General features: G+C 42.9%; 2 protein-coding genes and 5 non-coding genes across 8 annotated transcripts in view; 1 reads left to right on the top strand and 6 right to left on the bottom strand.

Annotated features, from left to right (window-relative positions):
- Positions 1-15126, top strand: part of LOC110533951 (55 kDa erythrocyte membrane protein) — a 23080-nt gene extending 7954 nt beyond the window's left edge. The window contains exons 2-12 of one of the 2 annotated variants that reach the window (XM_021618548.3): positions 8078-8206; positions 8374-8452; positions 8631-8716; positions 8865-8933; positions 11617-11813; positions 12135-12238; positions 12377-12457; positions 12574-12654; positions 12744-12946; positions 14239-14313; positions 14467-15126. In XM_021618548.3, the coding sequence (XP_021474223.1) occupies positions 8078-8206; positions 8374-8452; positions 8631-8716; positions 8865-8933; positions 11617-11813; positions 12135-12238; positions 12377-12457; positions 12574-12654; positions 12744-12946; positions 14239-14313; positions 14467-14643 (1281 nt within the window). In that variant the 3' untranslated portion in view covers positions 14644-15126. Of the gene's footprint in view, positions 1-8077; positions 8207-8373; positions 8453-8630; positions 8717-8864; positions 8934-11595; positions 11814-12134; positions 12239-12376; positions 12458-12573; positions 12655-12743; positions 12947-14238; positions 14314-14466 lie in introns of both variants that reach the window. The other variant, XM_021618546.3, reaches the window with a different exon arrangement.
- On the bottom strand, positions 14796-21774 carry LOC110533950 (H/ACA ribonucleoprotein complex subunit DKC1). Its single transcript, XM_021618543.3, has 15 exons — positions 21664-21774; positions 20804-20865; positions 20596-20682; positions 20165-20256; positions 19759-19943; positions 19581-19645; positions 19065-19191; positions 18821-18951; positions 18407-18550; positions 18175-18295; positions 17853-17971; positions 17640-17743; positions 17260-17305; positions 16804-16971; positions 14796-16383 (listed from the first exon to the last, which is right to left on the bottom strand). The coding sequence occupies exons 1-15, from the start codon at positions 21725-21727 to the stop codon at positions 16318-16320; spliced, it is 1581 nt and encodes a 526-aa protein (XP_021474218.1). The 5' UTR covers positions 21728-21774; the 3' UTR covers positions 14796-16317.
- LOC118937075 (small nucleolar RNA SNORD83) lies at positions 18043-18120 on the bottom strand. The gene has a single exon (XR_005034471.1). It is a non-coding gene; the product is annotated as a small nucleolar RNA SNORD83 (small nucleolar RNA).
- Positions 18625-18763, bottom strand: LOC118937079 (small nucleolar RNA SNORA36 family). Its single transcript, XR_005034475.1, has one exon. It is a non-coding gene; the product is annotated as a small nucleolar RNA SNORA36 family (small nucleolar RNA).
- On the bottom strand, positions 19282-19492 carry LOC118937087 (small nucleolar RNA SNORD17). Its single transcript, XR_005034482.1, has one exon. It is a non-coding gene; the product is annotated as a small nucleolar RNA SNORD17 (small nucleolar RNA).
- Positions 20036-20115, bottom strand: LOC118937076 (small nucleolar RNA SNORD83). Its single transcript, XR_005034472.1, has one exon. It is a non-coding gene; the product is annotated as a small nucleolar RNA SNORD83 (small nucleolar RNA).
- On the bottom strand, positions 20335-20544 carry LOC118937086 (small nucleolar RNA SNORD17). The gene has a single exon (XR_005034481.1). It is a non-coding gene; the product is annotated as a small nucleolar RNA SNORD17 (small nucleolar RNA).

The following is a 21774-nucleotide window of genomic DNA, read 5'->3' as shown; positions in this document are numbered from 1 at the left end:
TTTTATTAGGTTTTATTTACCGCAGTGTCTATTAATTGTCCAAATGAACGGCCGCTTTCCCACTCTATATTTATATAGAATCTCCACAAATGTCTTACTCTACGTCATTCCCAAACATTCTATGATGAATTCTATGAAAACGTGAAAATGACCATATCTAAGTGCTCGCTTGACTGAAAATGAACAACAAAGGTGTCATATTCTTCCTGGGGGTGTATATGAACAGATTTGAATAAGATTTCACGTTGATAACATGCTGTCAGTCAGTACCACTTCAAGTGACACACTACTGATGGAAACGCAACAACTCTAGAGCTTATACACATTGACTTAAAACATTGGCGTCCCACTGTTCTATGGGTAAATCTCAATGGAGAAGCACCAAATGTGTACGTTTTCCTCTTTTTATGTCAGTCACCGACAGTCACTCAATTAGCCCATGTCGGCTAACATTTTATAGATTGCTAGGTAAATTAATCTAGCTAGCTATCTAAATCTTGTAGTAATTCTGGCCAAATTACTGACCAGGCACCTTGTGTGCCTAAGGGCTCTGACATCCAGGGGGCCCCTATTGGTTTTTCTCACTCAGATATCATATGAACATGGCACGAGTCATGGAAAAATGTGTAGAATTGCAGGCAATTCGTTTCAAAACAGCAAAATGTTCTCTCCATCGCATGGCAAAATGCATAGAACTGCAGGACATTTCCTTTAAAATTGCTAAATGTTTCTCTCAACCCCATGGTAAAATGAATAGAATCTCATGAAATGTATTTTAAAACTGCAAAATGTTTCTCTCGACCCCATGGGAAAATGAATAAAATCTCATGAAATGTATTTTAAAAGTGCTAAGTTTTCTCTCCTCCGCCAAGAGGGGGGCGACTAAAATGTTTGGACGGTGAGGTGGGGGGGCCCCCCAACCAAATCTTTCTTAGGGCCCCCAAAATGCTAGAAACGTCCCTGAGCGTCAAGGGATGCAGGCAGCTGTTCTGGATGTTTTAATATGGATTTTCGTCTGTCTTCTTAATTATTTGTGAAAGACTTCCGTATGTCAAGTAAGGGTCTTACAGTAGTAGTAGGCTCCCATTCCAACCACACATTTCACCATGGACCTTTGACCCCACAGGTGAGGTGCTATCATCGTCTTAATGAGGCATAACTATAGTAGACCATTAATCCCCTCAGTCCCATTGGTCCCCTAGGTCAGGATGGCATTCCCATGTCCTTGTCTTTGTTTGCTTGCCGAGCCAGGTGTGCCTATTAGATGCAAGCAGGAGGTTGTCCTTTGTCTGTCTCAAGTGGGGATTTCTTGGTATGTGATGATTGTACAATAGGCCTCGCCAGTTTCAGAGGATTAAGGCTAAGGTGCATAGCAGCGCCTTTACTGCCTGGAGTTTGAGGGGATTTACTTGAGGAATGGGTCACCCATAGAATTATGAATTAGAATACTAGAATGGACATTAACCTTCTTATGATGGTCAAAAAGATCAGCCATGTTGGTCTGGGAGTTGGACAACCATGATTTGCTGGTGCTGTGATAAGATATTGTGCAAAACAATGAATTTGAAGATAATCTGCTCTATAGCCAGACAGTTTTAGAGGAATTATTCAAATGAACTGCCAAAATGCCAACATTCCATTTAAAAAAATGCAGTCAATCCACAGCCCTACACTGGCTGAAATCGGTTGATGACAGGATTTAGACAACTTGTAAATACATCAAGTACTGACATTGTAACACTCACAGCATTCCAAGAAAGCAAACATTTTGACGTTTATGGTCTGTTTGCATATATATATTTTAGAGGCTATTTATACAGATAATTTGTATGAAACCCGTATGAACTTTTTTTAACAATTATATAACAATATTTTGAGGTGACAATATTTTCTACTACACAATTTCTGTTATATCACATGCCTCTAGTAATTGAATAGGATCTCTATGGTGTCACCCCTCTATTGAAGTGGAATGACGGGTTCAAATACTCTGCTTGATCAGAGAAGGAGCCAATGAGTGATAGAGTAAGCTTGGCAATCAAGTTCGAAAGAAGCCATGACACTTCCAACAAGGACTTAGTAGCAACTTTGACATGGTAAGGGGAAGCCTTGCGTGGAGACTTTTCCCTGACATCAGCAACGGGTGTAATAACCTGGTGCAGCAGTACCTCAGGGAGAGGCTGAAATGTGAAATCATCATCTATTGTGAGATCTGGACTGTCGCCAAGTCAGGATCATATCTGCTTTGAGGAGGCAAACTAATATCTTATCTTAAGAATATCGTAGAGATGAGTGCTGGTGTCTCATTCTTTGTGTGTGTGTGTGTTGCTTGTGTGTGAATAAGGCTTCCCGTATGTGCTAGCTGCCTGGAGTGTGCAGACTACATAAGCTGAGTCATGTTTCACTGGACACTAGCCTAATCTTCCAGGCTAAAGAACTGCAGCTTTCTATAAATAGACACACAGCAATGTCTGCCTAATGCACGATGTCTCCCATCCTAAACCCTTGTCTCATCGGAGCAGTTTAAACAGGGACAGACAGACACTAGAACATTGCGGATGTGCTTGGGTTATGTTCCGTGCTCTCATCCTCTCATTGAACCAAAAAACATGTCCTCGTGAATAATGTTGCTCTGCTTTTTATATCAAGCTTACTTGAAATGATGATACCTGCTTGCGGGTTGTGTAATTACAAAATGATTATGCATTACATTTGTTAACTGTGTATTCTACATAATAAGTACTATGTAACAATGAGTACCAACCACACTACTTCACACTGTACCTGTAGTTGTAATTACAATATAAATACATACTGTATGTTTTCACAACACTTATTGTGAAGTGGGACTCATCCAACATGAGCTCGACTAAACAAAATGCCTACAGCAATATGTGAGTGTAGGCAGAAACTTGTCTCATATTTTCTTCTATATTTTGAATGCCATTTATTGTAGCATTTATGTTTAGATATAGGGAGGGGCTCACAGATATGTGCTACCTTAGGCTGCGTTTACACAGGCAGCCCAATTCTGATCCTTTGCCCAATTATTGGCCAAAGAGCTGATCTGATTGGTCAAAAGACCAAGTAGCGGCAAATGATCCGAATTGTGCTGCCTGTGTAAACGCAGCCTTACCGCTGTGGCCCTGCAAGGTCTCGTGGATCAATAGTTGTTAGTCTATTGGTTAGAAATCTACCCTAACCTAGCCCTGGTATGTTTGGGAGGGTTTGATTATAGAGACATTAGATCCAGTTTGTACCTTGGACTATTTGTCTAGCAACCTTGTGTTGTTGCTGTTTCACTGGAACACTCTGTCTTTCACATTGTGTATTCACAGCCATATTCACAGCACCCGGTGTAATTCCTCATGTTCATTTCTTATCTAAATGAATACAAAAATATCCTACATTCCAACATAACAGATGAATGTTATCGTCACTGGATTAGGTGATGGGAACCACAGATGAATGAAAGAGAACACAACACAGCATCACAACACAACGCTGTGTTGTGATGCTGATTCAAAACATGGCCCTTAGTCTCTGTTGTTTTTGACACTACTCCCCTGCCCACTTCAATTTTTTTTAAATGTATTTAACATTCATTTTATCAGGGAGTCGTAAATAGTAATCAATAACCAAGCTTCCATCACTGGTGGATGACTACATCTCCCAGAGACCTGCTGTTCACACACTGAGGTCAGGGGTCAACACCAACTAGGAAATCACATGTTCAAAAGACCCAAAGGCTTCAAGACCAGATTGTTTTTCTTTGACTCTGAGACCCTCCCCCAGCCCTCCTCGTAATCGGACACCGCTCAGTGCAGTGGACGTAGGAAGCCACAGAAGAACATAGTGTTTTTCTTCTGGGAGACTGGGAGTGCCAAGGACCTCCACAGTTGAATCCACCCGGGCACTTTGGAGCCTGAAGTGTTTTTATTTTTTTTTAGATGGTTTATAATTCGCTATTTCTGAGTTCTGTTGACTAGTTCAGCATTATGAGATAAAGAAGATGATTGACAATGCTTACTCTGCTAAAGCGACATTAGGAGGGATTGTACCATGAGCGGCTGTAAACTTGTAATAATGCTATAGTTAAACTGTGTTACCTGTTGAGGAGGATTACCCTCTTTGTTTACTGTCAAACTGATAATATCTACAGTGGCTGCTTGCCTAATTTGACACTAACAGCATAACGAGTTTTGTATTTCACATGACATAGTAACAGGACTCTTTTGGAATTGTATTTACTTAACCTTTATTTAACTAGGCAAGTCAGTTAAGAACAAATTCTTATTTTACAACGACGGCCTACCCCGGCCAAACCCTCCCCTAACCCGGGCGACGCTGGGCCAATTAGCTCTAACTGGGCTGTTGATTACTCACTAGTCAAACTGTGTTGGGTATTAAAAGGCTGTCATCTCTACCTTTTCTGTCTCACTTTAGACCTGGGGAGTCAAACTTATTTTTCCCCGGGGGCCGCATTCGGTCTTCAACGAGGTCCGGAGGGCCGCACTGAAAATCAGCAAGATATTCATTTTAAAGTATACTGAGTTATATATAACGTATAACCACCTGTGGGTTGTATGTTTGACAGCCAAACTTTAGACCCACACCTTTTTCATTCTTGGCTGTAACTATAGAAACGGGATCTTGTTAAAAACCCTTGGTTCCCCTTTTGGAGAAGTTCCAAAAAAAAAGCTTCAGGAAAACTAGCGCTCGTCAATTATGCAAAGCTGACCTTGAAATCACGGCCCAGTAGGCAGACAGTTCACCAAGGTCGGCTTGTAATATTGGGAACCAAGTATGCCCGAGTCATCATTAAAACAAAAATGGAACGTTTTTCAACTTTGTAGTAAGCTTGTTCAAGAAATGCGTGTGCTGTGTGTTCTTCAGCTGACCTCGGCGGTTTTCTGCTATTAAAAATATTCATTATTCAGATGACACCAGTTACCCTTTAGACCAAAGTCTGGCAGTTTCCTTTGAACATGTGACTTCCTTCGCTGTCCAACCAAGGTCAGCACTTTGTAAGGGGATTTATTGAAGACTGGGTGAGCCTGTCCTTTTATGACTTAGTCCTGTGTGCTGAACAATATGATTAATGAACTTCAACCTTTTTGCCTGTATGATGGTGAAACTATTGTCATGTGTCCCTTACCAGTTTCTTTCAAAACAGGCCAGGACAGGTCCGTCTTGGTAAACATGCAGCATACTGCGCTCTATGGCCCTATGGGGATGTTTTCAGTGTTTACCTTGGATCCAGTCTGAAGAGTGTTCCACTACAATGATGTGCTGATGTGTTATGACAGACACTATTTCTACACTTCTGGTACTGGTCTCCTGTAATATCAGTATTATGTTGCAGAGTAAACAACGTGTTTACTCACATTGACCACAAGACCCCTCTAGGCTTTTACTGGAACACTGCAGACTAGTCCACATGGTGTTGAAGCCTAGTGTGTGTGTGTGTGACCTTGCTGCGTTTCCGGGACTGTATCTTCCGTAGAGAAGAGGAATCTCCCATAGACTCTGCATGATTAACCCCCCCCCCCCCCCCCCACACACACACACACTCCCCATGGCCAGTGGCAGCAGCACCAAACAGGGCACAGAATCTTAACATCTGTCCTCGGTCATTGCTGTTTTAACATTCAAGTCTATTCAAAATGTCGGAAAGAATCCACAGCCTACTGGGGTTTGTGTTGAAAGAAAAATGGGCCTGTGTCAGGCTTTGACAGTATCCTTTTTGTCATTCTCAGTCAGGGAAGGTATGGTCAGGATCAGGGTTCAATTTTCCCTACCTCAGCATTTTTCTCAAGGCTACCCACGACCAGTTTGTTTGAGCCTGGGCGTGTGCATAGTGAGATAGTGTACACAGTTCCTCCTTAAATGGGGAGAACAGACAAACATCAAACTGGTTGTTCTATGGCCAAGACAACAATGCATTTTCAGACCCAGTCAAAGTGGTTGGGTGAAGGGTCAGTCTACAAGTAACAGCGGTAACAAGTTTGACAGTTTGTTTTTCATCTTTGTTCAAAACCCATCTGTCCTCGTGGTTCCTCCGAGGCAGACAACTTTAGGAGTTTTTTTTTAGGGGTTGGTGAGCATAGAAATAGGCATAATAGACCTTGTCCTAAAACCTCCACACGATGTTTCAATAATATAATATGCCATTGTTGCACATAGAACACACACTCTAATGATAACCCACTCGGTTACAAGGGACAAGGAGAGACTAAAACCGATAAGATGAAGGAAAATTGCTTTGTGAAAATATTATGCCATTTGAGTTGTTAGTCATTTTTATGGCCTTGTTGTTTTCCCTCAAAGACATCACTGCCATCATCCGTTCTTTAGTCAGTGGATCTGACTACACTAGACAAGACTACTGGCGTATTGATTCCTATTCGTATACAGAACTATGACAGATTACCCCCTTCTTAGAGGCCTAGTTATGTTTCGGTGAGCTGATAATTGTGGAAACCAAACAAAGCTGTCAGAGTCATTGCGAGTGAACTTGTGTCAGTGCGATGTGGCCAAGCACATTGAACAAATGATTAGCTCATCTAAAAAGAGAAGTTGTTTACGTGGTTGACAAAGGCACCATTGGATTTCTCTGAACTAATATTATTACGTTCCATGCCCCCCATAGAGCTTAAGATCGTCAACATTGAAGGGACACTTGCAGTTATCTGTTAAAAGATACTCAAACGTATCTACGTTAGATAGCGTCTCTCAAGCCACAGAGCTTTGCATTGAACGAACTCACACCACTGGAGCTGGCAGCGTGTTCCATCAGGGAGCGTAGGAGGCTTCATTCCATTACTGCACCTTACAGGTGGTAAGCAACCTTTGTCACCCAGGGGTCCATGTACAGAACAGTCAGGGGCTAGATTAGTCTGATGGCTGTCCACCTGAGTGGTTTTACTCATCCCTAGCAGGGCTAGTAATGTGATAATGCCCATGGGGCTGGGGGTGAGAGCAGTAAAAGTGAATTAGGCAGTGTGATAAAAGCTTGTGCCGCACTGTGTGTAATGGAGGGACATCCGCACAACAGAGCAGGCCAAATCCCACGGGAGGTCCCATCTGGACCGGTCTTCTTCTATTATCCTCTCCATGTGTGGAGTGGAAAGGGAAGGCTCCAATCTGCTTTAAATCATTTCATGGCCTACTTTTGGATCCCTGTTTTGAATTAGCTGCTGTGGTATTTCAAGGTCACAGAAAGGTCATTCACATAGAGCACTTTGGTGTACTTAAGCGTTTGGCATTTGTATTCAATCAAACCTGGTTTGCACATCGCTGAAATGGAATGGGTGGAGTGGAGGTGAGGGATCATCAGCAAAGGCCACATTCCTTTGAGTTACATTACACACAGCTCAGTGTTCTTGCAGCCAGACAGTGGTCAAGTGGCCAGGGTTGCTATGTGTCGCTGTAATGGATGTCATAATCTTTACGAGGGATTTGTTTGTTCATATCAATACTTTTCTTCGAAACACGATCTCACTCAGGCGTAGCCATGGCAATCTTTTAGCAGGTGAACCAGAGCAGCGGATATGGGTTGTCCCTGCCTAATGAGCTGGTGAAAATGTGGAGTTAATTTTCAACCCTGAACAGATGCTGAAACTGCGAATTAAACATGGCTCTTGGGACACAGCCGAAAAAAAGCTTTTAATAATGCCACTAGAAATGCCAATGTTCAAATAATCTGACATCAGATGATCAGAATGCTGAACTCGTTGTATTTACAATGTATTTATGTATTCCCAGTAAACAAACAGCTGTATTGCTGCAACTGGCAATGCTTTTGAGTTGTTTGGGTACTTTGCATGAGATTGTCAAAGGGCTTTTCCAAGATTGCATTGTTCCACAATTTCTAAAACAAATAGGGCCAACCATTGACATCTAGTAACCCTGCAAATGTGGCTGTTTTGGACGGATTATGACATTTTGTCAAGATGATAATCCAAAATTCCACGTCTTATTGTGTTCACAGTGAGTTTTTCACCCCAGTATCCTATTGTCAATGAATCCATCTCCTGTGCCTGTTGATGTGGAGTCTTGATATGTTTTCCCATAGGGGGTTATGCCAGCCTATGAGACAAAAGGAGCAGAAGTATACACCAACGGCAATGCTGGTCACATGAACGGAACTGAGCCAACTAGGATGCGTGAGGTGGCGTTTGAAAAAAATCCCTCAGAGCCCATGGTAAAATCATTCAGATGCCAATTCCTCTCTTTTTATGTCTCGCTAACTCCCTTTCTGTCTTTCTCTCCTCTTTCGCTTCCCCATCTCTCCTCTATCTCTGTGACTCACTCTGTCATTTTGAAGATGGGTTGATGTGTGCTGTTTTCATGTTTTTTTTTTGCCTTTAGGGGGTGACTCTGAAATTTAATGGAAAACAGAAGTGCACTGTGGCCAGAATATTACATGGGGGAATGATACATAGACAAGGTACAGAACTCAACCACATCGGCGAACATACTGAAGTGATTTGAATGAATTTGTATTAGAACAGCAACATTATCCCCATACTTGTATGGAAAATAGACATGGGTTATTTGCCTGATAACTCTCTCTGGCCATACTGGTTATTCTGTACCAGTGCTGATTATTTCCTGTCCTTCTCCAGGTTCCCTACATGAAGGGGATGAAATAGCAGAGATCAATGGAACGAGTGTGGCCAACCAATCTGTCGACCAGCTACAAAAGATCTTGGCGAGTCCCTACTGTCTCTATTTTAACAAAGAAAAATATGCTGAAGCGCATTCTGCCCCTGAGAGAATGGGTGACATGTTGCAATCTCACAATCCTAGTTTTGATAGTATGGAGTGTAAGTAAAATGGTTGCCATCCTCCCATTACAGAAAGATACCAACGGAGTAGTCACAATGAAAATCATCCCCAACCAGCCAAGGTGCTCTCTTGTGTGTGAGGTAAGCCAATAAATGACCCAATGAATGTGCACCCTTCCCCTTCCCCTGAATGGACTTGGCTATAATCACTATCTGGACTGAATTATTTTTTTTTAAATTCACCCTTAAGTCAAATTTCAATTGCATGCATAATCAAAGAAATGGTTACTATTCAAGCAGCGTTATTATGCTCATTGTTAGACTAGTTCTGCCATTATATTCCAAATTATTTCATCAGATAAATACTGCAGGTACAGTTGAAGTCGGAAGTTTACATACACTTAGGTTGGAGTCAGTAAAACTCGTTTTTCAACCACTCCACAAATTTCTTGTGAACAAACTATAGTTTTGGCAAGTCGGTTAGGACTTCTACTTTGTGCATGACACAAGTAATTTTTCCAACAATTGTTTACAGACAGATCATTTCACTTAGAATTCACTGTATCACAATTCCAATGGGTCAGAGGTTTACATACACTAAGTTGACTGTGCCTTTAAACAGCTTGGAAAATTCCAGAAAATGATGTCATGGCTTTAGAAGCTTCTGATAGGCTAATTGACATATTTTGAGTCAATTGGATGTGTGTCTGTGGATGTATTTCAAGGCCTACCTTCAAACTCAGTACCTCTTTGCTTGACATCATGGTAAAATCAAAAGAAAAGAGTGTACTTTTTGGAGAAATGTCCTCTGGTCTGATGAAACAAAAATATAACTGTTTGGCCATAATGACCATCGTTATGTTTGGAGGAAAAAGAGGGATGCTTGCAAGCTGAAGAACACCATCCCAACCATGAAGCACGGGGGTGGTAGCATCATATTGTGGGGGTTCTTTGCTGCAGGAGGGTCTGGTGCACTTCACAACATAGATGGCATCATGAGGCAGGAAAATTATGTGGATAAATTGAAACAACATTTCAGGACATCAGTCAGGAAGTTAAAGCTTGGTCGCAAATGGGTCTTCCAAATGGATAATGACCCCAAGCATACTTCCAAAGTTGTGGCAAAATGGCTTAAGGACAACAAAGTCAAGGTATTGGAGTGGCCATCACAAAGCCCTGACCTCAAACCTATAGAAAATTGTGAGCAGAACTGAAAAAGCGTGTGCGAGCAAGGAGGCCTACCAACCTGACTCAGTTACACCAGCTCTGTCAGGAGGAATGGGCCAAAATTCACCCAATTTATTGTGGGAAGCTTGTGGAAGGCTACCCGAAATGTTTGACCCAAGTTAAACAATTTAAAGGCAATGTAAACTTCTGACCCACTGGTAATGTGATGAAAGAAATAAAAGCTGGAATAAATCATTCTCTCTACTATTATTCTGACATTTCACGTTCTTTAAAATAAAGTGGTGATCCTAACTGACAGGGAATTTTTACTAGGATTAAATGCCAGGAATTGTGAAAAACTGAGTTTAAATGTATGTAGCTAAGGTGTATGTAAACTTCCGACTTCAACTGTATATTTTTATATATATATATATATATATATATATATATATATATATATATAGTACATCCTTTAGTTTGCAAGAGGTTGACAGTCATTACAGAGGGCCTCAGTCACCTATTGGTGCCATTGACTCATAACCTACTCTACTCACGTGCTATAACGTAATCTAAATACTGTTCCTATTATCTTTTGACCTTATCAGCAAATTGGTGAATTATTATTCACTACCACCATTGTAATAAGACAAATAAACTGGGTTCCACAGGGTTAATGTTCTTTTTCTACGATACCATGCTTGAAACGTGACCGTATCTTAGATACGGTACCTTCTGTACCTCCAATGATATCTTCTCCCAAATCCTCTTTATTAAATAGAGTTTGTTCTTTGTCAGGCGAATCCTCCCCTTAAGCCAATGAAAGACACAGGTGACTATACAATCATTAGATTCCACTAGTGGCCCGATATACAGATCATCACTCATGTTAGACTGGCGAACTGAACTGAAACACATTGGTAGTGTTCAACTTTTCATTCACTCTGCCATCTGCTGGTCACATTATGCCATCACATCTCCCCCAATTTATGGCAGTGGATAATGATTGTTCTGCCTTACAACCTAAAATGATGAAACATTTCGAGATATGAGTTTCATTTGAAATGTGAACTAATTGAAAAACAGTGTTATACAACAGAATGACAAACCCTTCAATCAAAGTCATGTTTGTCAATTCCAGAATAAAAGAAGCATGTCCAGGCATTATGATAACTGCTGGAGTAGTATGGTCCGTGATGGCAGTCTAATGTAAAGCTTTTTACCCATTGATAGATACTAATCCAGCAAATCGTTTTCTATATAATTATAATTAGGATAGGCTACTAAGCCTATCCTAAACTATAGGGTAATTATATAGAAAACGATTTTGGAGCCCAAATCACTCCTGTGGATGGTACTATGTCCTCTGTGTGTTGCGTCAGAGAGCATAATACCACGGGAAGCGTTTGTGACCCATTAACTGATAGATTACTAACTAACCCTAACATCTAGGATGCTGTTGAGACAGGTAAGTTATCTCCTTATTTTAGAGTAATATACAATTCTACCATATGCTGGAAACTGCAGCGCTATAAATCATTGCAAAGACCATATTAACCGCAATACACATATTCCAAAATGTTTTGCCCAATTCCCAGCAAAGGAGATCATGTCCTCTCAGCCATCTCTGTGTGTGCAGCTGTTCTGTGTTACTCAACAGACGTACATGAGGGCTCAGTTTGACTACGACCCTGCCAAGGATGACCTCATCCCATGCAAAGAAGCAGGGCTGAAGTTCAAAACGGGCAACATCATTCAGATCATCAACAAGCATGATCCAAACTGGTGGCAAGGCAAGGTGGACATCTCTACTGCCGACTTTGCTGGAATCATCCCCTCCCCAGAACTTCAAGAATGGTATGATCCGCAAAGTAGAGTAGTCCATCCACATCTGATTACCAGTAAACAAAAAAAAAAGCTTTTGCCTCAAAGTTGCTCTAAAGTCCTGGGATCTGAAGTACTGGAACCCCTAGGATCAGCTGACCTTAACCTGAACAAAAACATCAGATGCTTAAAAACACACTTTGCTCTCAACCAAAAAAGAAAGATCACTTTGCTCCAAATAAAATATAGCGGTAATGTGTTAGAGGTAAAAAAAAAAAAATCAATTGTATGGATTGTAGGTGAGAGTAGGTTTTCAGTGTGTGAGTAACCCCAAGTCTCTCCTCTCTGCTCCAGGCGGGTGGCAAGTAAAAGCAAGGCCACAGAGGGCACTCAATCCTGCAGCCCCTTTGGAAAGAAGAAGAAGTGCAAAGACAAGTATCTGGCCAAGCACAGCTCTAGTAACACTTGTTATTTGTTTATACCCAATACAGTCTTGAGAACTACCTATACTAACTACATGTATAATGTATTCTACATGGCATGGGATTGTTTTAGATCCCTAAACCACCCATGTATTATTTTCTCCCTTTTGTTAGTCTTTGACCAGTTGGACGTGATTTCTTATGAAGAGGTTGTCCGGCTCCCTGCCTTCAGCAGAAAAACCTTGGTGCTTATTGGTAAGCTCCCAATGTGATCATCATAATCAAGACCTGCCTGCAATAAAACAAATTGAAATCACAATAAAAGTGAGTATATTAACCTCCCTTGGCCTTCTGTAATCTCTCTTTTGCAGGTGCACCAGGTGTAGGAAGGAGCCACATCAAAAGCTCGTTGCTGACCAAATACCCAGAGAAGTTTGCCTACCCTGCACCACGTGAGTATGACCTTTACTTCTAATGATCTTCTGTCTGGTTTTGCCAAATCCACCAACCTACATTAACTGGGGCTCGATCCAAACAACAGACACCACCAGACCCCCACGTAAGGACGAGGAGAACGGGCAGGAGTACTACTTCATCTCCAATGACGCCATGACCAAGTGCATCACTGGGAATGAGCTGCTGGAGTATGGCAGCTTCCAGGGGTTCATGTTTGGTACCAAAATGGAGACTATCCAGAAGATCCATGAGCAAGGAAAAATTGCCCTGCTCGATGTGGAGCCACAGGTAAGCATAGAACTTAATATACACTACACATGACCAAAAGTATGTGGACACCGCTCATTGAATATCTCATTCCAAAATCATGGGCATTAATATGGAGTTGGTCCCCTCTTTGCTGCTAGAACAGCCTCCACTCTTCTGGGAAAGCATTCCGCTAGATGTTGGAACATTGCTGTGGGGACTTGCTTCCATTCAGCCACAAAAGCATTAGTGAGGTCGGGCACTGATCTTGGGCGATTAGGCCTGGCTCGCAGTCGGCATTCCAATTCATCCCAAAGGTGTTCGATGGGGTTGAGGTCAGGGCTGTGTGCAGGCCAGTCAAGTTCTTCCACACCGATCTCAACAAACCATTTCTGTATGGACCTTGCTTTGTGCTCGGGGGCATTGTCATGCTCAAACAGGAAAGGACCTTCCCCAAACTGATGCCACAAAGTTGGAAGCACAGAATGGTCTAGAATGTCATTGTATGCTGTAGTATTTAGATTTCCCTTCACTGGAACTAAGGGGCCTAGCCCAAACCATGAAAAACAGCCCCAGACCATTATTCTTCCTTCACCAAACTTTACAGTTGACACCATGCATTGGGGTAGGTAGTGTTCTCCTGGCATCCACCAAACCCAGATTAGTCCGTCTGGCTTGGCCGGATGGTGAAGCGTGATTCATCACTCCAGAGAACACGTTTCCACTGCTCTAGAGTCCAATGGCGGCAAGTTTTTCACCACTCCAGCCGAATCTTGGATTTGCGCATGATGATCTTAGGCTTGTGTGCGGCTGATCGGCCATAGAAACCCATTTCATGAATCTCCCGATGAACAGTTCTTGTGCTGACGTTTCTTCCAGAGGAAATGTGGAACTCGGGTATTGAGTGTTTCTACCGAAAACAAACTTTTACGCGCTTCAGCACTCGGTGGTCCTGTTCTGTGAGCTTGTGTGGCCTACCACTTCGCGGCTGAGCCGTTGTTGCTCCTAGACATTTCCATTTCACAAAAACAGCACTTACAATTGACCGGTGTAGCAGGGCAGACATTTGATAAACTGACTTGTTGGCATCCTATCTGACAGTGCCATGTTGAAAGTCACTGAGCTGTTCAGGAAGGCCATTCTACTGCAAATGTTTGTCTATTTTATATACCTGTCAGCAAAGGGTGTGGCTGAAATAGTTGAATCCACTAATTTGAAGGGGTGTCCACATACATTTGTATGTATATTGTATTTTTTTTAAAAACTGTTGGTTAGCATTGCAATTCATTTGTGTCAGATGAATAACATGGTGCTTGTTTTTCCTTGTGATCAAGACATTGAAACTTTTGCGGACGGCAGACTTTGCGCCTCTAGTGGTGTTCATTGCACCTACCAACTCAGCTACCCAGGTACATTGCTGCTCATTCGTCACATCCAGGAATTTTGGCTATTTGTTGAGGACCTTTCAAAATGCACCATTTATACCATATCAACCTTTCTAATAAGTAATGAAGTCCCGAAACTCTCAGGAGTCTGAAACATCTCTGTCCCTTGTCTTGTAGTCGGAAGCTGTGCAGTCGATCCAGAAGGAGTCAGATGCCATCCACTCCACCTACAGACACTTCTTTGATGTGCTGCTGGTTAACAACGATGTTGATGAGAGTGTGAAAGGAGTGGAGGCGGCCATAGAGCAAGCCACTTCCACCCCACAATGGGTGCCGGTTTCCTGGGTCTACTGACCCGTGTACCCCCGAAGAACAGTCTAACAAAACTGTTTTAATTTCACAAGACCTGGCCACGCATTACTGATACACCACCAGGTTTGGGTAGCAGCTAATCGCTATGGTTACTGTCAATAAGTTTTGCACAAGTGCATAAAAAAAAAGCAATACAGAAGATACCATTTTATTTCAGAAAGTAGAATGAAACTCACAAAGGGATATTTTAAATCTTTGTAAGAGCTTAGTGCTTCTGGCTTTTCAGGTGCTGAATGATGGGTGCCATATGACTGCAGCTGATTATTAGCATGTGAATGCATAGAGGACCACTACTGTGAACGTAACACTTTACCTGACAGGGTTTCATCATCAGTATCCTTATCTCGGGTTGAATTGTAAACAGGGTGTCGTGAAATGTTACATAACTATATTGGCCATATGGTCATGTATTAAAATACAGGGAAAACGTGTGTTCTACATTAAATTGTCAATGTTCCTCGTGAATTATTTTGTTGACCTCATTAAATGGTCTCAGCTCAGAAAGGTACACCGCACTTTCAAACTGAATTCAATTTCCCTCCTACACCATATTACTGGTCATGTTTCACCATCAGCTGGTGTGAAAACTACTTCTGAATACAAAAGTCAATTATTCTACCTCTCCCCCTGCAAGTCATTATACTGCAGAAAATAGCCTCAGATCCTAGACACTGGGTAGACAGGACAACGGCAGCATAACAAAAACCATTTCATTTCAAATGTCAATTTATGATTACAGCTCATTTGTATTTACAGTACAATATAAAAAAAAAATGCCCGTGGCATTTCACACAGTCGAGGGTACGCCCAGAGTAAACCAAAGTCCACATAGGGACAGTAGTTAAAACATGTAAAAACAAGGAGTACAAAAGCAAGGTCATACAGGGATTGTTGAAATCAGGGCTCTGCTACCCAACCACAACATTATAAATCAGGTTTGGGCCTGTGTTTTCCCTCATAAAATAACTAGGGTATGGGTATCACTAAATTGATCACTAACATGTTTTAAGCTGGGCCACTTGCTAGTGCTCTGCTGCACATTAGTCACATCAGACTAAAGTCTGAATATTGTGTCAGAAGTGCTTCAACCACAAATAAACACCCGAAGAGATTTATTTCACAAAATAAATGTTCCTTGAGTTGGAGTTTAGTGTGACAAAAGTACTTAACATGTCTCGATTATTGAGCAGAGAAGCTTAAGTGGAGCCGCTGCTGTGGATATTCACAGAGTGCATGTAGAGCCAGCTGCCTTGTGCCCAGGGACTGAGTGACAGATAGAAGTCGCTAATGGATTTATTAACAGAGGAAGTTACTGATGATTTCGGGTAGGGCCGGGCTTTAAATTTGGAAGCAGCAATCGGGCTTGGGTAGCGCAAAGGCCTGAAAGTTCCGGATATGGGTAGACTGAATGTCGCAGGCATGGGTAGGGCCTGAATGGCTCTAGTTGAGATGTCACAACCGTATGATCATAAGACTAGCCCCTTATGATTCGCCATTTGTGGTCATTCTGGACAGATTAACAAAACAAAAAATGTTACTCGGTTCTTGCCCCGCCTGCTGTCTCTTCAGCACCTGCTGCATCTGTAGGATAAATATCTGCAGGCACACATTCTGGACCCTCACAATTCTATGGTCCTTTCATTGTCCATAAGCTCTTCACTCCGCTTCTGCATCCGCTTCCTTCTTCTTCTTCTTTTTCTTCTTCTTGGCACTCTCGCCCACCTGCGCATAAGGAGATTTGTTATTCTTTGGGTAAATGTTGAAAGAAATTCAAAGTTCTAAGGGAAAATGCTCTCTGCAGTTTAAGTGCACGTTGGCTGTAGCGACTTGTTAACAAAGTAGATGTGGAAAATGTAAGGACCCAACATGACCGGATGCTCACATGCTCGAATGACTCACACCCCCAATAATGTAGCAGACCGACTCCCTCTGAAGCCACAGGCAGGTTGGAAAGGGATAACTGTCTGCACTGGTTGTGCACTCGTAGGCATGGCACATTATTAACTCACTGTACATTACCAGTATAGTTACTGAAAAACTACAGCCGAAAAACATGAAGTCAGTATGTCCCTTGCTACGACCAGAACTTCTCTAGCCACAAGATTATACAGCTGTCCAGTCTGGCCAGCAGCAGAAACCCACCTCTCCTTCTGTCTCTGCTGCTGGCTCCGCCGCCTCTGCAGCTGGGTGCTCCAGTTTTTGCTTTTTTTCCTTCTTTTTCTTCTTCTTCTCCTTCTTGGGGTCTTCTGCCAATGGAGTGGAAGGTGCTGAGGCTGCCGCAGCATCACTATCGCTGTCTTCCCTCTTCCTCTGAAAGATTGAGAAATTGTCATTTAGTCCATCTCATGAGCTTAATTTATGTGGAATAAACTGCTTATTTGGCATGTGCCAATACCACAGGAGGCTGGTGGCACCTTAATTGGCGAGAACGGGGCCGTGGTAATGACTGGAGCGGAATTAGTGGAAGGTATCAAACACACGGTATCCAGGTGTTTGATGCCATTCCATTGCTCCGTTCCTGACATAATTATGAGCCGTTCTCCCCTCAGCAGCATCCTGTGGCCAGCAATACCAGAGTATAAACTTGTGTTAGCATACCTTTGCGTCCCCATTGCCGGTTTCTTCAGCCTTGGGCTTGGACGCACTGAAAATGAGAAGGCAACATGTCTCACTGTTTCAGACGCATACCGTATTTAATTTACAAATACACCTACATCCACAAACTAGTCATCAAGTTCCTCACAAGTTAACCCACATGGGTGGGAAATAATAACTATGCATGTTCACACAGCTCAGCTGCCAGACATGCAGAACAGATGACCAGACCTCTGCTGAGCTATGAGAGTTGATGTTGCAGACTGACTCCCTCAGAGACCACAGGGCAGACCAGAAAGGGATAACCGTCTGCTGACTAGAACCAGAACGTGTAGGTTTCAACACCACTGCTCCATCAAGCGCCTGTTAGACTGGCTTCACACCTGTAATCTACGTAGCCATCCTTCCAGTCTGATGGAGTGCTGTCGTTGGCTTTGCCGCGTTTGTCCAGCAGTCCCTTCTGGATCATCATCTTCTTCTGGCTGGCCTGTTCATTACAAATCAAAATCTTACTAGTAAGAAGAATAACAATGTGCACTAAAAGCATAAAGTTGTAAAATGGGAAGACTTCCAGTAGCTTGCACAAGAGGTGATACCTTGGGCCCCAAGCCCCACTTGCGGGGGTAGGTGTCGCGTTCCATGATGACCCTCTTTATCTTGGCCACGACACCGTGGTCACACGTGGAGATCACTGCAGTAGTCATGAGGGCAGTAGCTGAAAAATCAAAGGGGGAAACTTGAGACACGAACATAAAACATGTATATGGAGAAAATGTGGTTTTTCAAAGCCATCAGTCAAGGGTGATAGATAATAGGTCATCTTTGCACAAAGCGCTAATGCCGCCTATGAGATCATCATGTGGCCTTTTGGAAAAACCTCCCAATTGCTTTGCAGAACAGCATATTTCTATTGCTCACCTATACAAATGGCCTCTCCTTTGGTTGTTATCACCACAATATCTTGGTTCATCTCGATGCCATCCTCATATCGTAGGACACCAGGCAACATTATCTTTGCTCCATAGCAGATCGCATTCACCTGGGGAGAAAATAAACCACACAGTTTATTTAAAGACGTGTTCAGTCCTCTAAACAAGGTCAGTTTGAAAATGACACCCAGACTATCAATGACAAGGCCGAAATCACTCACTGCACTGTCTTTCATGACCAAACGTTTGTGCGACACCAGAAGCTTCTCCAGTGGGTAGATGACTCTGCGCAGGTACGTCTCGTCCTTGTTGTGGTCATACTGCCACTGAGCATCCAGCACATCGTGCATGGTCACCAGGTTGTCCTGCAGAGAACAAGTTCCAACATTTAAGGAGTCTAAAATACATGACACAAACAGAACACAGGCCTAAATATAATTTCCATAACATGCTGGCTAGAGTGGAATCAAGTGGCTGGGCATGTCTACTTCCTACTCAGAGCCACTATGCCATTTCTGTGCCAATGAATAATTACCGGAACTGGGGAGAGGCCCAGAGCTGAACTCAACACATTGGACTTCAATTTAACCACTGACAAGACACAGCCAAAGGATTGAGAAAGACGTGCGACTCACCCTCTCTCCCAGAACACCAGAGCGAACTCTCCTCAGCTCCTGCATCTGACCACCAACACCAAGGAGGAGCCCCAGGTGGACACACAGGGTCCTGATGTAGGTCCCCGCCTCGCAGCTCACCCAGAAAATACCTGCAACAAGCACAGTTAGTTTATTATCTCTATGCTAACAGCTTCTTTCATGTATTAAAAGTACCACCCCGCCCCCCCCAGAGCATGAGGAAATAATGCATTAGATTCCTTACCCAATCTCCTCTCTGGGTCGTACTCAATGAGTTTGCTTTCATAAACGGTCCTAACTCTCAACTGGCGCTTAACGGCTGCGATGAGAGGTGGCCGCTGGAACAAGGCACCTGTGAGGGTTTCTATTCCCTAAAAGAAAAAAAGAGAGAAGAAAAAGAAGTGTTGGATTAACCACGAACTCCCAAAACACGGTTATATCACCCATTTCCTTTCTAATGTGTGATCAGGTGTGTCAACTCGTCTTTGTTATCGCAGGGCCCTCCAGTCCTGCCCCTGGCTCCAGCATGAGCTGCCCCAGTAGAACACTGAGGTGGCAGAGTGGATCCCGGGACACAGCAGACACTCATGGCTAAAACAGACATGCGCACCACAGAGAAAGCAGGACCCTAGCAAGCACTCAGAGAATGGATAAACACATTCATCATCTCACATCCATGTCAAAAACCTTCATATGAAAAGGTATTATTTTACAGTTAAATTAAAACGTTGAGCCATGCTAAGACAAACTATTAACTTACCCTAGCAAGTGTGTGCTCATTCTCAATAGCATTGTGCAGCCGAACAATTCCCACATACTCTTTGCCTGAAACAGACGGCAGAAGAGTAGTAAGGAGTGGCCAATCTTAATGTGTTTACATAACCAGCAGGAGGTAAACAGTCCGAGCAGGAAGGGGTTGGGTTTACAAGGCGACTCACCTGCACTCTGCTGGGACTTGACCAGCCGCGTGGCTCTGTCCACACACACAATGAGGCAGCCGGTCACCTTGGGGTCCAGGGTGCCACTGTGGCCAGTCTTCTCCACTCGCAGGATACGTCGGATCCAGGCCACCACCTCATGAGAGGAGGGATTTGCAGGCTTGTCCAAGTTGATGAAGCCTGTCCTGCACATCACATGGATCGACATGGGGTTAGAGAAGAGGAGCAAAATGAAATCACAGACAAGACGTCAATACTTTCAAATGCATCCATGTAGAGCCATCAGACAAGGGTGATAGATAAGAAGTCATCTTTGCACAGAGTGCTAGTGCAATCTATTTACATTCATCATGTGGCTTCATAAAAAATTTGACACAGAGGAAAATAATTAAGAACCAAGGGTTACCGAACATAATCCTGAATGCTCCTCTTCAAAGGGTTTGAGCCATTCGGCAAAGGTGTGTAGTGAGCTGTCCGAATGTTGAGTTTGTCAAAATTCTGCAACACAATGAGTTAGAATTAAACAAACTAATTACAGTTACAAATAACTAAATGTAACCGCAAAGGGACGTGCATGTGATCAGGAGTTTACGCTCGTCTTAGTTGTGACCGGGCCCTTGACACGTGCATCAGCACACCTGCCCCAACAGTTACCCCAGTAGAACACTGGGGACAAAAGCATAGAGTCAGGCCGCTGAACCCCCTGAGTCAAGAACAGACACAGGAGGCTGCAATGCCAGGGCCCAGCAGCACTCAGCGAATGGATAAACAAGTTCATCACTTCAGATACAGCATCCTGCTTCTACAGATAAGATGACAAGCACAAAGAAAACTCACTTTCAACAGCAATGGCCACTGAGATGTGTCCAGACTGGCAACTTTGGACTCTGGTTTGATGAGGAAATCACCACTCTCCTGAATATCCTGTAAAAAAAGATATATATATATTTAGGAAAATATACACTACCATTTTCATACCATTTTAATCTATAACAGTGAGAAGCTTTTAGCCAACTGGAGCATAACAATTATAATAAGGACTTACCCCAACTTCATCATCAGAAACTGTCTTTTCCTTCTTCTTCTTCTGTTTTTTGGCAGAGTTCACTTGAAAGCAAAAACAGAGAGATACACGTTACTAATCACTACATTTTTCGTTCCATGGCATGACGTTTATACAGGGGGATCCCCCGTTTTCAGAGGTGGTGGTTGATAACTAATAGATCTCACCTCCATACGCATACCATTATTGTGAGCCATTTCAGACAACGAAGAAATCGTTATAGCGAGTAAGAATTATCGGTAGTTCAAGTCATCCATCATTGGAAGCCCACACTGGATTTGGTAAGGCACACCCACGTGGCCTTTACGGCCTGCACATGGTATAAAAAAAATAGGCCTTTACGGCCAATTTGACCAAACGAGGTACTATGCCAGCGTTCACAGCAACTTGTATATCTACAAACAGCCACATAACTCGGATATGCCAAATTAACGAGCTAGTTAACTGAACATGCTTATATTAATCTACTTGCAACTTACTACGGTTAGCTACTTATTACGACTTGCTAAGCTAACTAAAGTTAGCTGGTCATTTTGCTAACAAAATTCGGCAAGGTTGCAAAACCATCTGGGAGCATACGCAGGTAAATAAATATGCCATAGACCTAGCTAGTTGGATAGTCACACGGTTTACACTAGATCAGCAAAGGCTATTGCGAACGTGGCCGCCTATTTGACCATGCCTCCATGTTGAGGGTGCAGCAGTGCTGCTAAAAAACATGCAACAATTTCCAAGTAAATAAACATCGTAACTAGCTACACACCTCCCATTGCGTAGCACTTGTAGCCAGCTAAATAAATAGTACCGTTAGGCTGTGCAAAGAATGGCTGCAGACCACTTACTTTCAACGTCCGCCATCTTCGGTGTGCAATGAGACTGAGGGGGACACGTGTGTTCAATGCGCATGACTTTTCAGGAAAAAGCGCTACCTCCCATCCAAGCCACGCGATAGT

Source organism: Oncorhynchus mykiss, chromosome 10, assembly GCF_057628025.1.
Source record: "Oncorhynchus mykiss isolate SJ-2025 chromosome 10, ASM5762802v1, whole genome shotgun sequence".
Taxonomy (NCBI): Eukaryota; Metazoa; Chordata; class Actinopteri; order Salmoniformes; family Salmonidae; genus Oncorhynchus; species Oncorhynchus mykiss.
This window is presented reverse-complemented; position numbering and strand designations above follow the sequence as displayed.